This window comes from Glandiceps talaboti, chromosome 6 (assembly GCF_964340395.1).
Source record: "Glandiceps talaboti chromosome 6, keGlaTala1.1, whole genome shotgun sequence".
NCBI classification, from domain to species: Eukaryota; Metazoa; Hemichordata; class Enteropneusta; family Spengelidae; genus Glandiceps; species Glandiceps talaboti.
In genome coordinates, this window is record NC_135554.1 from 12,072,061 (window position 1) to 12,090,609 (window position 18,549).

The 18,549-nt window shown below is 36.5% G+C and overlaps 2 protein-coding genes across 2 annotated transcripts; both read right to left on the minus strand.

The window, feature by feature from the left end:
• Positions 1 to 1,075: 1,075 nt before the first annotated feature.
• LOC144436848 (monocarboxylate transporter 14-like) lies at positions 1,076 to 4,128 on the minus strand. Its single transcript, XM_078125709.1, has 4 exons — positions 3,619 to 4,128; positions 2,922 to 3,129; positions 1,487 to 1,592; positions 1,076 to 1,154 (listed from the first exon to the last, which is right to left on the minus strand). Exons 1-4 carry the CDS (start codon positions 4,126 to 4,128, stop codon positions 1,076 to 1,078), a joined length of 903 nt encoding a protein of 300 aa, XP_077981835.1.
• A 2,839-nt stretch (positions 4,129 to 6,967) lies between these two features.
• Positions 6,968 to 13,489, minus strand: LOC144436849 (monocarboxylate transporter 14-like). The gene is made up of 5 exons (XM_078125710.1): positions 13,339 to 13,489; positions 9,199 to 9,824; positions 8,388 to 8,595; positions 7,535 to 7,699; positions 6,968 to 7,203 (listed from the first exon to the last, which is right to left on the minus strand). The coding sequence occupies exons 1-5, from the start codon at positions 13,487 to 13,489 to the stop codon at positions 6,968 to 6,970; spliced, it is 1,386 nt and encodes a 461-aa protein (XP_077981836.1).
• Between the last annotated feature and the right edge of the window lie 5,060 nt (positions 13,490 to 18,549).

The window sequence follows — 18,549 nt, forward strand, 5'->3', positions numbered from 1 at the left end:
TGTCTCAAGGATATCGGATTTAGACCACACAGGATTCCAAGCATACTCGAATACATGAGACGACGGTCTGCATTTCATAAATATCTAGGATTCATAGTGATCATTCATCAATGTTTTAAAATTACTTTTAAGGCATTATAACGCCCATGAAAACTCTATATGGAGTGCATTAATTATTTGGCCATTGGCCATGCGTTATGTATATTTAGACTTTAAGGACGTCAATAAAGCACACTGCATGGGGACGGACAGGCACTTCAATTTTGGCTAGAGGACTTGGCTTCGCGGGAAGTCAATGAACGAGGCACTATGCTGGGTGCTTGCCTTCGTCTCGAGTGTACATTTACACACAAACTGTGTAGTCTGAGCTAATTCCCTTTAAAGTTCAAGTGTGATCCTGGTACGTACATACAGAAGTTGAGTCAGATATGAGATATGAGAGTGATTCGGGTGTTATTACTTGGTCTATCAGCTGTGTGCGAAGATCAGTAGTAATAAAAGTAGTCGAATGTATGCAACGTGCAGGCATAACAGAAAGAAAGTCATTATGTTCGCAAGTAGTCAAAAAGAATCCCCCATTATACCTCCATGAACAAACAAACCCGTCCTTTTTAGACCGATGTCATATGAGCTTTGGCAGTTCATTACAAGTTCCTGCACCCTTCGGTCCTTTAGTTCTTTGACCTCATCGATGTTGCTGTGGGGGATGAGCGTAGCATGGCTTACAGTGTCCATTAGCCATGAAAGCAGGTTAATATTTCAATTACTTTCTCAAAGCCCAAACTCCACATCCATTGGTCACTCATGGGTTGCTACTGTGTTATCAATTTGTCAAACCACAGTTGAGGTCAAACCTCCTGATAGATGTGAAGTCGCAAGAAATTCAACTTCAAGTTGTTAATTGAAGGCACATCTCGAAGATATATCACAAATGCGCAGGCTCGAAATTATAGCATACCCTTGTTCTCATTACCATAAGAAAGGTCGTGGGAATTTTCATTTACATGTCACCATGCAAATATTACACCTCTTACTTAGGTTTACATTGGTGTATTCTGAAAGTAGGTTTTGCAGCCTATATGTTCAGATCCAACGGGTCTAACATACTATTCTGTTTTGAGAAGATACTTGTATGAATGGATAGTTTGCCAACACTACCAATACAAATATATCAATCAAAAGACAAATCAATATTTCATTTAATACACCACAGGTAAAAGGAGGAAGGGACGAACATTGTTATTTCTCCAGCAAAATTTCAATATATGAAAATCTTTGCGAAAACCGATAACTTTTCACACCCCAGTCCCCCCCCCCCCCTTTCATTTTAAGTAATTAGATTACAAGAGAAGTCTTAAATTGAAAAGAATTGAAACTGGTTTCACGTAAAAATATCTTCTCATGCCGAAATTTGTGCCCATGTCCTTAGAAACTCACAACATCTTCAATTCAGTTTGTCAGATTATTGCCCCTTTTCACGACGTACTTTTCCGCTACCGGAGTAAAAAAGGCACAGACCGCTGAAACAAAGAATGATGCTGCGATGATGTAAAAAGCAACGTCGTAATTCCCGTGAATGTCTCGCATCCACCCTGTAAAAGAAAGGACACAGTCTATTATGTACATTGTACACCATGAATTATAACAAACAAATCAGAGTTGATAAACGACAATTTATTAAATCACCCGTATATTCCATGTCTAAACAAAGTTTGCAAAGTTGACATATTTCAGTTTAAATATCTAATCATTTGTTGTTTTTGTTCATCTTACAAACTAGGACGAATAAAAACATCTACGGATCCTTATATAAAAAAAATTATGATAGGTACCGTAATAAGTATAGGCTTGTACTAATTTAGTTTAGCATTCGCTTAAAACTTAAAATCAACTAAAATATTTTTCTATTATCGTTAAATATTGTTGGGATTAATCAACATAATTCATATACAAAATAGTAAACATATATAAACTGTGATATATCTCCGTGACTACAGGAAACAGATTGAGTCGTTTCCTTGTCATTAAGATTGTGATCAAGTAATGTTCGGGATAAAAAAAATAAACTGACCTGTAAAGGGAGAGGCAAGCATTCCACCAACTTCTTGTATTTGCAAATAAAACATCAAACCTTGGTTCCATTTCACTGCACCGAGCAAACCGCGTATTACCACCGGTGCGATTGGTATAAAACAGGCCATACATACTCCGTGTAGAATAATGTAAATGAGTTGACCTATTCAAGTGAATAATAATGATATATCTTATTTTTTAACATGAATAATGGTAATGTTGTAATTGAGAGTATATGGTGTAGACTCGAGTTCGCTTGTTTGGTCTTTAATATTTCCTTTGAACAAATAGCAAGAAAAACTTGGTACTCGTTTTGTACGTTGGACTTTAACTGGTCACTGTGCTTGCCAATTTAGGCCAGTGTTTTAGAGAAGTTTTAAAATTCCTCCTACACATGATGAGGGCGGGCGTTCACAAACTGAGTTTATACGTGTTTAGGGGAGTTTATCTGCATATTTAAAAGGTACTCGCATCATTGTACTTACTGAACCACACTTAACCCTCACATGCAAATGACTGAGCTCAAGCATGATATTAAGATATAACATCCGATGACGTAATTTATTATGCGTGTCATAAAATGTTTAGGAAATTACTACTATGCAATCAACTGTTCTTACAACGCCAGAAGACATGCATCGACATGAACAAAATGCTGGAATGTGTGAAATGTTCTATTTAAGTATTTTCACTTGAGCAAAAAACTTATAACCTAAGCTTGTGTCACTTTAAGGGCAACATACGCACGACGTGGTGTACATGTTACTTATTATTACATTTCAGAAATAATATGCCAAAGTATTAGTAATCACACAGTAATATTATTGCAAATGTGAGAAAGACTTTACCTGTATAATTTGGAACGCGGATACCAATGACTGTTAGAATCCCAGCTGCTGTGATGCTACCGCCATAGAGAATAATTGGATGAGAGTTTTTAGATACCCCATCAAGGACTCCCCAAAATATCCGTCCCAGAAACTGCGTTAGTCCCATTAGTGCAGGTAAAGACGAACTGCGTAGGCTTGAAATACCATAATCTCTTCCTCTTTTCACCTGGGAAAATACATGAATGGTCACGTATAGTCATGGAAAATGACTTTTCCTTTTCGTGACATGTTTATTAATTAATAAGTTATGTATTGATAAACGCCAGTGATATTATGGCGATATAACAAACAATTAGCACATCAGATATGACATGTTATTACACATGATATATTGGTCGGAATATCTCTCTCTCTCTCTCTCTCTCTCTCTCTCTCTCTCTCTCTCTCTCTCTCTCTCTCTCTCTCTCTCTCTCTCTCTCTCTCTCTCTTGGACGTTTCTTGAGACTGCACGTGGCAGAATTGATCTGTCTTGTGATGATGAGAACAAGCTCAGTATTTTACCACAGCAATGTTGTACACGCCCGCCAAGTTGCGTGACGTAGTCCTCCTCCCCTGTTTAAGGGAAGGCCCCTCCAGCTTTACATATATGGCCTCATTCATCTTTCAAACTATAACTTGGCGGGAGCGTCACACTCTTGTTGGTAAATATCCTTACTATATGTGAAATCACTGCGTAATTTCCTGCATGTGTTCCAAATCCAGATATAAGAATTAATACAAACGCCAGATTTCTAAAGAGCGACCAATCAAAAGTTGCCTTGTAAACCATCTTAAGTTTTGCGATAGACGATCTGCATGATTCTGAGCAGATCTGTCGACTTTTCACTTCTTCGTCTTTCACACAACTCTTTTCGGTTTGCACTTGCATCGGTTCATCAGTTGAATTGTTGTCAATGTCTGTATCACAAGTTATTGACCTGTTCTCAGACTCGGTGGCATTTTCGTTGATACTCTGCATGCTGCCATTCTGAGTCTCTTCGCTGGTAGTAAATTGTGTGTTGCTCAACTCTGAACAGTTATGTTTATATTTCCCCTGTCGCTGATACATGTCAACAGGTCTGAACAGCAACCCAGCAGTGCATATATTGAGGTTTAGTGCTGAAAGAATCGTAAGTGCTCCACGCCATCCGTACTCAGATATTAGTAGTTGCATCACCAGTGACATTGCAAATTGACCAGCTCCGGTCCCTGACACGACTACACTAAGGGCGAGGGGAAATCTTTTATCGAAATACGTACCAACTATCCCCGTTGTAGAAAGTACTGGTGTCCAAATCCATAAACCTTGATAGATGGAATACAAACGTGAAAATAACGTGTAACTTATTTCTAGAGGAGCTATTTTCGAGAAAGAGGGGAGGGGGAGGGGGTTCTGGCGTCAATGCGATTACTGAGCATCATTTCCGCACTTCTAATGAAATTTCGACGGAAAACCTTCACTCCTTCAATGATAACAGCTTTTGTATTTACTATTGAGAAGTTGGTAAGTTGAAAAAAAAAAATTAATTTTGATATTGCTGGGTTTCTGATGGTATTTAAAAATGTGTTTTTACATTACATCTATCGTAGTGATATGACTGCTAAAGTTTTCAAAATAATTTAGGTCATATATGAATGTTTGATGTCACACTTGTGAACGTTCGTCTTAGGGGGAGGGGGAAGGGGGTTTCGTTTGTTGAGCTTGTGCGACATTATGCGTATGGTATCAAATAGCGCAACATATATACCTTGGTGAATTCTGGTTGTGAAGTTACATGTCGTCTACTAATTGAGGCAAAACATCATCGAAAATGACTGTCCTTTTTACGGCAATTTAAACAGATGACGTTTGCTTCGTTAGTTGAGTCTGCGGAAATATGACCTGGCTTGCGATAATGTTTTTTTTTTTTTTATATCAGTGACTCATGTATCACCAGTTCAAGGTGTCTATGTAGATTTGCATAAATTTTACATAAATTCTAGCAAATGTTTAATATGCTGTGTGACCCCTATTCTTTCAAACATGTCGTATACCATAGTCGAATATACACACTGGCATACAATACAGTTGACTGAGTGCAACAATGTTGTTTGATGCGTGTCCATTTTCTAGTGAACCGGGAAGTTATACACAATGTAGTACTTTAACCTCTGGGATGTTTTTTTTGAAGGTCAGTCAACACATGCATATCTAAATCATACTTACTCGTGAACATCCCATAAACAAAATAAACCTGACCGATGCTTGTTGTGAACGAAGTGAGAAGCATCCCAACTGAAGATATTACACCGCTTACTACCGTCACAGCACGGTATCCGTATCTGTTGTTCAGTGCCACAGAAAGTGGATAACTAAGAATCCCAGTACAGGAAAAAGAATGACCCTATCCATGCTGAAATTATAGAAATTGTAAACACTTCAAAAATTCAACGTATAAAACCCCAAAAGAATAGGCTTGTCCACCTATCAGAAAGAATGTTACAAAGCCAGCAAAGGTCACAACCCAGCCAAAAACCCCGTCTGGAGCCTCGAGGTCCGAAGGTCCTCGTCGAGGACTGTTTGAACCAGCCATGTCCTTGTAAGTGGGTCAAGGTCAAATGATAACCCACTCGTCTGTGTGTTACGGTGTCAACACGAATAGCACGTTAGCCATCGTCACATTACAGTGGTTTCAAATGAGCAGTAATGGCGCAACAATAACGACCATCAACTGCGTACTGGTATGCAGCAGGCAGGTGATATGTCCATTCATAACCGAATAAGTTACAGATGTATTGACTTGGATGCCATTCCTGAGACTGAAGGTTTGCTTGATCACAGTGACGCAAACAGTGTAACTGATAAGGTATGATCTCTATGATTCTTCTTGTTAATATCTATGACGTCACGGCAACCACAGCCCAATCACAACACGGCGTCAGTCAATAACAAATCAAAAAGATGATAACAACGAAACACTAGAATATTGCAGCTACATCACAGACACCAGATTACAGATGTCACGCGATTGTTGTGTTATTTGCTAGTTCGTCTGGTGTCACAGTTTTATTTCAAATCGGAGAAATGATCGAATTAATTCTTTTTAGTTTTTTTTACGTTAGTTATTCACATTGACAATTCTCACCGGAATTTGTTCTGTATTAAGGGTGTCCGGATAGATTCATTAACCTTTTCAGATGAGTCGATTCCCAGTTGAAAACATCAGAGATCATCAAAGTTAACTCGATTTGGTAAAATAAAATCGAACAAGACATACATAAATCATATGATACACTACAAGATATTCATACATGCGCACGTACACGTCTTGTTCTGGGCCATGAAAATGTGATATTTCATTAGTCTTTAGTTTAGTTCACTAGTAAAATTCATAAATTGATAAAAACTAGTCAGATAGTCCTTTAGTCTAGTAGTCTATTGTTTTTAAAATTATTTGATTTATAATAATAAATATTTTGAAGAAAAATAACATTTCTGGAAAAGCTGTGTTAAAACAGTTTCTACCCTCAATTATAAAAAATCATTGCATTTCAATAGACTCCAATAGATAAATACCACGGTGGTCATAATAGTATGTTAGATTCGAAACATCAGTGAGAGACGACATGGGCAATGAGGGCGCTATTTCGTTAAGCCCTACACGTCACCCACCGTACCTTTATCGTCATATTACTTGAACTTCGGGATAAACACTATGACGTTTCTATTAAATTTCGTTTATGGATAGGAGGGCGCTCAGTAAATTATTTGTATGTGAATCATTTTATGTTTGAATAAGTTCTTGAGGTTGACAGGGATTTTATTTATAAAATATGCACAAATACTCGGATACTTATCAAAATCAATTAAATGTCGAACAATCCACCATTCTCTTTTCTGTTCATGATGGGAGCTCAGGAAGGTATTTGGAACTAAACGTGGTTTAGCTATTAATGGCCCAACCGTTACTCTTCATATTATACCACAGACTAATAAACAGTTTTGTGGTCTGATAAGATAATGTCAACACTCAGTCAGTGATCAACTAAACCACAGTGCTATCGTAGACCTCCGATGTCTCCCGAAGCATTTTCTCCGACGCTTCTTTATCATTACTCTCGCTGTCATCCATGTAACGATTCTCTTCCTGTTGTTCTTTATTCTTGACTACGCATTGATTTGTTATCGGAGCTAGGAAAGCGCAGATCGCAGATACGAGATACAAAGAACCAAGGAAATAGAAAGCTCCGTTGTAGTACCCTTGTACGTCTCGCATCCATCCTGTGGAAGAAATACAAAATGACGTATATATTCAATCATGGGCACTAGTTCTCCCAACAAAATATGACATTTTTGGCATTATTCTACCATAGGTGGTCCTCACAGTATTGAATCTATTTAAAATCATACTTAAGACATTTGGATAAACCTTTTCATTATAATGTATGAGGATGGAAAATTTGTGTCAATGATCAGTCTGAACAAAACGAAAGATTGTTTATATTTAGTATACCATTAAAATGATTTACATATTCCATGGAAAAAACTTGTTATGTTTGTTTAAATTGCCGACCACTTGAATTTCTTTTGAAACTAATAGTAAAAACTTTACCTACGAATGGCGACACAATCATAGCACCTAAAGCTTGTGCTTGAAGGTAGAAGATCATACTGTGGTCCAGTTTACTTGCACCGAGTAACTGTCGCATTACAATGGGGAATGTAGGTATGAAACATGCCATGCAGACACCTAGGAGAATAACATAAGTCAGTTGACCTGGAACCAAAGTAGAATGAAAAGCTACGTTATGCTATAACGAACAAGAAAATCCGTTAGAAGTTATACAAAATAGACGCCAACGAGGCCTTTCCAAAATTTGTCATGGTGGCGCTATACTTCCTGTCTGTGTGTACCCAATCGGTGGGGATATATACATAGTATAGTTTACTTAGTTAATCATAGAGCACTGCTGCTTTCCTCGATGTGTGAACAATACGAACACATCCCTGATTTCCACTTCTACAGAATAGTAAGGGATACAATTCTAATGAAACGGTCGGTACTGAGGTGATGATACCCCCAATTTGAGCGAGGGCGCTGTATTCTCAATTTTCTATTTGCAGTCTGTAACGGGAATTTAATTATATTGCTTTATTACGTTAGGTGTATTGACGTTGTTACCCTACACACGTATTCCTAAGGACAACACTGGTAACTCTTCATTTTTATGGTGCATTGTAGGAAGTGGGGAATTGTTTCACTGATTTTGAATCAATATATGTTATAAAAAATCTGCTTGTTGTTGTAACAGCAAACAATATAGCCGTTGCTGGTTGCTTTCCTTCCTGTCATCCCAGACAATGCCATCCAGTACTTTGCAAATGAACATGCCCTGTTTGGTTTCCACATACACCATTCCTACTCAAGTTTACCTATTGCAATTGTTCCTGAAAGTAAGTCTTACCTGTATATGTTACAGTGTGTACACTGATAATAGTCACAATTCCAGCTGCTCCAATGCTACCACCGTAGAGCATAGTTGGTTTCAGTCTTTGTGAAACTCCACCTACCACTCCCCAGAATACACGTCCCAGAAATTGGGTAAGTCCCATTATAGCTGGTAAAGACGAACTACGTAAACTTGGTATACTAAGGTCCCTTCCCCTTTTCACCTGTGAATGCATAGATGATATCAATATGATGATGTAAAGAGAAGGACATGTACGGACTGCATACAAGTGGATGATCTTGTAGAGTAATATACATATGCTCCCAAGGCTTCGCGTCATAATATACATTCATATGTATGTATGTATGTATGTATGTATGTATGTATGTATGTATGTATGTACGTACGTACGTACGTACGTATGCACGTGTGTACGTATGTCTGTATGTATTATGTATGTATGTATGTACGTATATGTGTTTGTTTGTGTGTGTATGTATGTATGTATGTATGTATGTATGTATGTATGTATGTATGTATGTATGTATGTATGTATGTATGTGTGCATGTATGTGTGTGTGTGTGTCTGTCTGTCTGAATATGTATGTATGTATGTATGTATGTATGTATGGTATGTATGTATGTATGTATGTATGTATGTATACATGCACGTGTGTGCGTGCGTGCGAGTGAGTGAGTGAGTGAGTGTGCGCGTGTCCCTGTATACGTGTGTATACGCAAGTGTCTATGCATGTGTGCGTATAAATTAATTAGTTACTTTTTACACTATCTACCTATATAAATGTATAATCCAATGTAAACTTACTATATGGCTACTAATGGAGTAGTTTCCTGCTTGGGATCCGAACGCCGTCACAACAATCAAAACAAATGCTGGGATGCAAAATAATGACCAATCAAATGTGTTTTTGAAACCATTCCTTAGTTTTGACGTGTATGATGTACACCATCCACACGAAAATACGCGTGACTTCTTGCCTTCTTCGTGGCATTTCTCCAGACTGCTCTGACTTGTTTGTAGTGTTGGCGGCACTTCATGTGTATGTTGTCCTTTATTAGAATAATGTGAACATTCTCTGTCGTCTGCTGAATCTTTTAAGACACCAGTATTTTCGATATCTCGCTTATCATCTGTATGATAGTGTACCTCACCGATTCCTGTATTGTCGTCGTTTCTTGTGCGATCACGGTAGACTTCGACTGGTCTGTTAAGGGCACCAGCAACACATATATGAAGGTTGACGGCAGCGAGTATGAAAAGAGTTCCTCGCCATCCATACTTGTCAAGAAGCAGATGTATAATGAACGACAATGCGAATTGGCCAGCTCCCGTTCCTGATAAAACCAGTCCCATCGCCAATGGCAGTCTTGTTGTAAAATATTTTCCAATATTACCAAGTGTGGGCAATGAAAGGATCCAAAACCAAAAACCTATCAACAGAGACATAAAACAATATTGCAATGGATTAGATTAAAAGGTTAATTGCCTTATGCGATTGCTGCTAGAAGACAGTCACAATAATTGTACTCTTGAAAGTGGGAGTATCATGGCATAGTGATGGAGCAAATGTTGGTCTGTCCTATATATTTGTGCATTAGAAATTTCCTGACACAGACATCCAATCAGTCACCTTGATTGTGACTCGGACGTTGTAAAGGTTCTTTTTAGGTCTTCTAGACGTTTCCAGTGTTATCGATCCCATGCTTAGAGAATTTTCAGTTGAAAAGCCAACCTATGTTTAGCGATTATCCGTTTTAATACACGTATACCTCTTAATTTACTGGGAGTACAACTCCCTCCATTCTCGCACACCAGAGCTGTTATTTCTTCCGCTACACTTCGAAACGGCCAGCTATGAACGGTGCCGTAAAACAGGCCGTGGTTTTGCGACGATGTTCCCCCATTAAGTCGTCCGAATAAATGACAATATTTATAGATTTTCAACGTTACAATGTAGAGTACAGTATATGTAGAGGTACCCTTCATAATTATGTTTATATGTTATATAATTTCAAATCACACCGGTTAGTGCACTGTACTATAAAGTTGCGTCTTGATTCTACATTTATTGAGATCATATTGCAGCGAAACAAATCACTTACTCGTGAAAACTCCATAGGTACAGTACACCTGCTCAATGCTTGTCACGAACGAGGTAATTAGTATCCCAATCGAAGAGAAGACACCACCCATCATGATGACCGCGCGATGACCGTATGTATTTATAAGAGCCATGGATATTGGAAAACTTATTACACCAGTCCCTAGAAACAACGACCCTATCAATGCTGTAATGAAATTTATTGGAAAATATTAATATATATAGAGAGGAGTAGAGTAGAGTTGTGTACAATGGAGTGGAGTGGAGTTGAGTAGAGTTGTGTACTATGGAGTGGAGAGGAGTAGAGTTGAGTAGAGTAGCGTTGTTTAAATGAAATGGAGAGGAGTAGAGTAGAGTTGTGTACAATGGAGTGGAGAGGAGTTGAGTAGAGTAGAGTAGAGTTGAGTTGAGTTGAGTTGTGTACAATGGAATGGAGAGGAGTAGAGTTGAGTAGAGTAGAGTGGGGTAATGTAGAGTTGAGTGGAATGGAGTTTTGTTTAGTTAAAGTTAAATTATTTATTCAAAAATAATGATGATAATAATAACAATGTTTTGTTTAAACCATTACACAATACATGACTCAACGTACGGCCCAAGTAAAAAAAAAGTGCATCTTGAATTGGTTTAGCTTCGTTTGGGTGTTTGTATTCGTTTAGTAAATTTACTTTACTTTAGTTTACTTACCTTACTTTATACTTTAGTTTACTTTATACTTTATACTTTACACTTTACTTTACTTTACTTTACTTTACTTTACTTTACTTTACTTTATACTTTACTTTATACTTTAGTTTACTTTATACTTTATACTTTATACTTTACACTTTACTTTACTTTATACTTTACTTTACTTTACTTTACTTTACTTTACTTTATACTTTACTTTACTTTACTTTATACTTTACTTTACTTTATACTTTACTTTACTTTACTTTACTTTATACTTTACTTTACTTTATACTTTACTTTATACTTTACTTTTACTTTATTTTACTTTACTTTACTTTATACTTTACTTTACTTTACTTTACTTTATACTTTACTTTATACTTTACTTTACTTTATACTTTACTTTAGTTTACTTTACTTTATAATTTACTTTACTTTACTTTACACTTTACTTTACTTTACTATACTTTACTTTACTTTACTTTACTTTATACTTTAGTTTACTTTACTTTATACTTTACTTTACTTTACTTTATACTTTACTTTACTTTACTCCACTTTATACTTTACTTTACTATACTTTACTTTACTTTATACTTTACTTTACTTTATACTTTACACTTTACTTTACTTTACTTTACTTTACTTTACTATACTTTACTTTACTTTACTTTACTTTACTATACTTTACTTTATACTTTACTTTACACTTTACTTTACTTTACTTTACTTTACTTTACTTTACTTTACTTTACTTTATACTTTACTTTTACTTTATTTTACTTTACTTTACTTTATACTTTACTTTACTTTATACTTTACTTTACTTTACTTTACTTTATACTTTACTTTACTTTACTTTACTTTACACTTTACTTTACTTTACTATAGTTTACTTTACTTTATACTTTACATTTTACTTTACTTTACTTTACTTTATACTTTACTTTACTTTACTTTACTATACTTTACTTTATATTTTACTTTACTTTACTTTACTTTACTTTACTTTACTTTACTTTACTTTATACTTTACTTTACTTTACTTTATACTTTACTTTACTTTATACTTTACTTTACTTTACTTTACTTTACTTTACTTTACTTTACTTTACTTTACTTTACTTACATTAAATTACTTTACCTTATTTTACATTACTTAAGTTCATTTTTTTAGTTTTATTTGATAAACCGATAACTTCCATGGTTACATTTCTACTTGCGCGTGCATGTGTATATGAGTGCTGGCTGATATAACCAATGTAGGAGGTTGGTCTTTTAAAGCTGAGATGCAGATTACAACTGTGATCTTCTACGTCATGCCCTTCAAACATTATACCGACACAAACAAGTCAATATCACCGTCATAGAGCGAAACTAGAAACGGTGTTTATTCATGTGCCGAGTAGATAGACTTTGGATTGTACAGATAGGAACATAGACAATACTGACAATAATACTAACTGTGGACCAAGGACACGCCATTACATAACCAGGTTTTTTTTGTCTATCAAGAATTCCGATTGTTAGTTTGAACATATACATGGTTTGAACTGTCGAGTATACCCACCAAAGCTCATATAATGTCAACAGTACATGAACATTGGAAAATCTATACCTGATACTAGTCTACGCAATAGTACTACCTACAATGTACATAGAAGTGATCTACAAAGTTTGAGTTTCACGTTTACTCACCCTCACCACAACCTATTGTGTTGTTGACAATGATATATCATTGAAAACATATCTACAAATTACGTCATCAATGACTGCCCAATTTTACAGTGTATACCTTATCGAGTGAACAAGTGAGTATCAACCATTCGCTTAAGCCTTAAGGGGTCTTTGGGACGTTATTTTGATTGTCTACGGTGGCGCTAGCTTGGTTTATATATTATTTTACATAAAATTGGTCTCTGCATCGTTTTTTTCTAGCCACAATGTAAAGTCATTCAGATAACAGATCCATACGCAGTATTACACTATAAAACATACATGCTTTTGGAGAACCTTTGTTTAAACCTAACCATATCGGTATATACGTACAAAAAAAAACAAGTGTCAACTGTCATGGGATATTTGACATACATACACACGTACACGTCGTCTTGTGGTGAGACCTTTACACTAAACGCACCCAGATTCATAATCTATATAATAGTGCATCTTACCTGTACTTGATTTAGAAGCACCAAACTCGTTCAGGAATTCAACATATAGAATACCAAACGACAGAACCTGTCCGCCCAGTAGAAAGTAGATAATAAAGCCACCTAAAGCGACTATCCAACCATATCCTCCATTAGGAGGATTTAACGCCATAGTTGTCCGCTGTATGGTTTTCGAGATAGCCACTGGCGTCAGTATTAACAATGGCGGTCTCACAATATTACCTAGTTTACCATGTACAAGTTAGTTCGACATGAACGTAGTTTGCAAACATGTCTCCGGAGTAAACTTTGCCATAACATCCTGCTTGACGTCACCACTCTTGTATAATATTTGAATCGACCACAGGACAACTCGTCCAGGATGACACAGGCTCGTTCTCGTTCACCAGCACGTACGTACATACAAATTTACTGGACTGCCGGTGACAGAAGTTCAAATACATGTCAGAGTTCATAAGACGCAACACACGTGAGTGCGATACGGTAACACTAAATCACATTCAGATACACATAAAGACATTGCATACCGGCCAACAAAGAAATGAATATTCAATGAATATTTGTTTTAGAGAAAACGTTAACATTGTGCGTGGCTCCGTAAATCATGTCTTCTCACACTATACTTATGAATGACATGACGTGTCAAAACTCCGTCATTAACTTTTCTGACAGTTACATACCGTATGGAGCCGATCTACACAAATTAGCCACATGGGCTGACATGGAACACGCAGTATCAAAGTGACACCAAGATTACAAACAATATTAGAGGGGTGTATATAGACATCGCCAATCTGTACATTACAGGGAGGGACAGGGCCTTCACCCGCAAACTTGGAGGAAAAGTGTATCACCTTTGTTTTCGCATCATACATACATACATACATACATACATACATACATACATACACACATATACACATACATACATACATACATACATACATACATACATACATACATACATACATACATACACACATGCACACACACACACATACATAAATAAATACATACATACATACATACATACATACATACATACATACATACATACATACATACATACATGGAAATGCATATGGAACTTAAAAATCAGTCCGTATAAATAGATGTAAAATCCGACGTTTCGAATAAATATTCTTTTTCAAAGGAAATATCGGCGAGATACAGACACCTGAACATATCTGAATATAATGGAACAGAACGACAACCGCGCGTGATATATAAACGGATACGTGTGGAAAGTTCTAATATTCGCACGCACCAAACAGAACCCAATGGAACACGCCTGAAATTAAAAGAAAACTGATTAGATTGGGAATGACGAGAATAATCTATTAATTCCAAGGGGTTCCAGGTTCCGAGACGGAAAATGATTTCTTCTTCCTTTAATACTTTTTCTGACATGTAATGCAATATACTACATTAGTACTAATACAAGTAAATCTACTGGAAACAGGCACACTGTTCTTAGGGCCAAAAACATGATTAGTATTAATAATGAAACGACATGTACCACATCGAGTATGATCGCATGGAAATGAACAAGCATTAACTTCCAATTCATGTTGTTCTGTATGGACCACCATATCTCTAATGGTACTTCAGGAAACAATGAATTGGTAACACTATTAGAACGTAAGATATTAAAATGCTTGTATATAATGTTTTTAACTCTAGTGGAAAAGGGATGGTATGTAAGAGCTAGTATGGGACGATCGTTGTTACTCTTCTGATCATGTGATTTGAGACAAGCTTCCCTAGACAAAGATGATACTTTATGTAAAGCCGCATTGGTAACAGACGTAGGACAACCACGTTGTTGGAAGTACGTGCAAAATTCAGCAGACCTTTCTCTGAAATCCAAATCACCACTACAAATACGACGTAAACGAAGTAATTATGAATAGGGAATGGAATCTTTACACCTATTAGGATGTGATGAACCATACTGCAAATATGAATGTGCATCAGTAGGTTTAGTATAAATAGATGTAGCTATATCATCACCATCAATCCTAAGGAAGATGTCAAGGAAATTGATAGTTCAGAAATATCATAAGTATACTGAATAGCAGGATTAAAATTACATATGTAGTTAATAAACTGCATAAATAAGGTCCTCAAGTTTGAGTGACGCTTCACCAACGCCGTCATCAATAAATCGTTTATATAGATTAGGTAAGATCCCTTGATACGAGCTGAAAATAAGGTGTTCTTGATAAGACATAAATAAACAAGCAAAACTAGGTCCAAGACAACTTTCCATAGCAACACCGCGTTTCTACACAAATTACCTGTCATTAAAGGTAAAATAATTACAGGTAAGAACAAGTTCAGCCAATCTCAGAAGTACGTGGGTATATAGGAGGGTCAAGTACAGGTCTTAAATTAAGATAGTGTTCGATGGCAACTAAACCTTCATTGTGTGGTATGGAAGTATACAAGGACTTTGCGTCCATAGAAAAAAGGTATCGTGGCTTACCTTGTTGGAATTGGAAGCCATTAAGTAATTTAAGAGCATGGTTCGAATCTTTAATGTAGGTAGGCTGAGATGCCATAATGGGTCGTAAAAGGGCATCTAAATAACGCGCGATGTGTTCCGTAGGGCAGTTACAAGCTGAGACGATGGGCCTACCAGGAATATTAACCTTATGTATCTTGGGTAGTAAATAAAACACGGCTGTCCTTGGTCGACGGACTATAAGGTTGCGTGCTTCTTTAGGTAATTCGCCAGCGGATATAAAAGCGTTAACAGTATCCATAATTTCTCGTTGCACGTCTTCTGTAGTATCACCTTCCAATTCCTGGTAAAAATCCGTGTTTAAAAGTTGTCTCTCTGCCTCAGCTACAAACAGATCTTTATACCAAACAACTACCGCTCCGCCTTTATCAGCAGGCTTAATAACAATATCATTGCGCTTTCTAAGGGATGAAATAGCATCGCGTTCTTCCGTAGTGATGTTACTGAAAGGGAACTTGTTATTAAATTTAATAGTATAAACCTCACGCCTGCAAACATTGATGTAATGGTCAAGAGTACTTTTGCGACCAGCTTGAGGTGTCAATGTGACTTAACAGCCTGAGGGAGGGCGCCAAACTGGCAATCGTTGGTTATTGGTTTTATTAACATGAGCTTCACCCTGGGTATCATTATTATCATCAGCCAAGTACTCTTTCAAGCGACGTCGACGGAAAAAACTTTCGACATCACGTTTCACATAGAACTCGTTGACATGAGATTTTATAATAGGAATGTATGTAAGCCCCTACTAAGAACATCCCGTTCTGAATCTGATATATTAAGGTCTTCTGGGATGGTGACGACAAGCCGTTTAGATGTGTTAAGAAGGGGCTGTCGGTCACTATGAGGTTGATAAAACTCACATCGATCTTCATGATGTCGGGCTTTGGTAAGGGCATCCAGCTTTCCTTCCTTGCAAGCTAATAAGTTAGTGTGTAATTCACGGTTGAGTTCATGGACCGTTGTCTTAATGGTGTTAATTTGTCCATGGCTACAGATGTCTTTAAGTTGTGAACGTGACTTCATAAGTTGTTGATCAAAATAACCACGTTGTCGTAAGTGGTCCTTGATGGTAGTCCTCAGGAGGCGATCAGGCTAAAAACGTAAACATGTACTACGAAGGTCAATTCAAGCCAAATAATTAAGGTAAGATAGCAATACATGATTAGCCGACATCTACATCGGATTTTAATCAGACTTATTTAACATCATGTTCTAATCAAGGTCATTACTGAAGCTAGCATTAGCACGTACAAGTACATGGCTGGTAAATATGTTTACCATAGACATCCAACAGAATGCATCACACTTTGAACTTGTGTGTTACAACTCTATGATTAATAGCAACTTGATTTTACAGATCACCTGAGACACGTGTGACTTTAGACATTTGTAATATTTAGCTTACCATGACAGGGTAGCTATCGTATAAGGCCATGTTTTTGTTATTTATGCGTACGCCCTTAAATACATTATCGCATACATCTATAAGTGTAAACATGTCTTCTAACACTATACCTCTGAATGACATGACGTGTCAGAACTCATTGACTTTTCTGACGATTACATTCCTTAGTTTAAACATGTGTTGCTTGAGTAATTGTCACTGTTTTTGTCAAAAATATATTCTGGCCATTGCAATACGGTTCTTTAAATAAACCTGTGAAATAATGTAAACCATTTTCAGGCGATTCAGAATTTTTGCCTTTTCAAACTCCCTCAATGTTCCTTGTGTCTGTTGATTCAACCTGTGTTTTGATAAGTTTGTTGAATTTACTAAATTATTTTCAAGTTTAAAAAAAAAAAGATCTCAAATATCGTTAGGATGTCAAAATGTTAACTTGATCATGACAAGTATAACATAAACTGGGAAAATAAATGCGTCTTATTAATTTGTTACTACGGCCTTTGTTTGTTTGTTTAATCAATTGATTGAATGAATGAATGATTGATTTATCTATTAATAGATCCATTGATTGATTTACCGACTGACTGATTGATTGATTGATTGATTGATTGATTGATTGGTTAATTGACATTGATTGATTGATTGATTGTTTGGTTGTTTGTTTGTTTGTTTGCATAATTGGGCAACCAACAAACTGATAATTCATTTCATGATGACGTGATGACGCGACGGCTAGGAGGACAATGTTGGTGGTGGTGGTGGTGATGATGATCTTGAACCATTATAAGTAATTCTAACAAATATATGACAAATAATGCTCTTTCGGTACTGCACCACTCGAAAATAACGTTATGCTACTTTTTATAACATGGAAATGTTCTGTAGTGATAACGTCTTCTTGTGATCCTTACGCAACAATTCGAGTAATAAGGCTTATTGTCATTTTCCATTTCTCCAGGAAACTTCATTGACTATTTCCTCCTGTTTCATCTTTCGTATCGTTGGTACATTTCTCTTCGCTTCTCTCTTTTTCCTTTTGACAATGTATTTATCTGCTACTGGAGCAAGAAAAGCACAGATTGCTGACACGATGTATAGCATACCGATAAGGTAGTAAGCACCATCGTAATCCCCCTCAATGTCCCGCATCCATCCTGTTATTAGAATGATATAAAATAGTCATCACTTTGGTAGATCAAGTGAATGACAAGGTTACATACATACATACATACATACATACATACATACATACACACACACACACACACACACACAC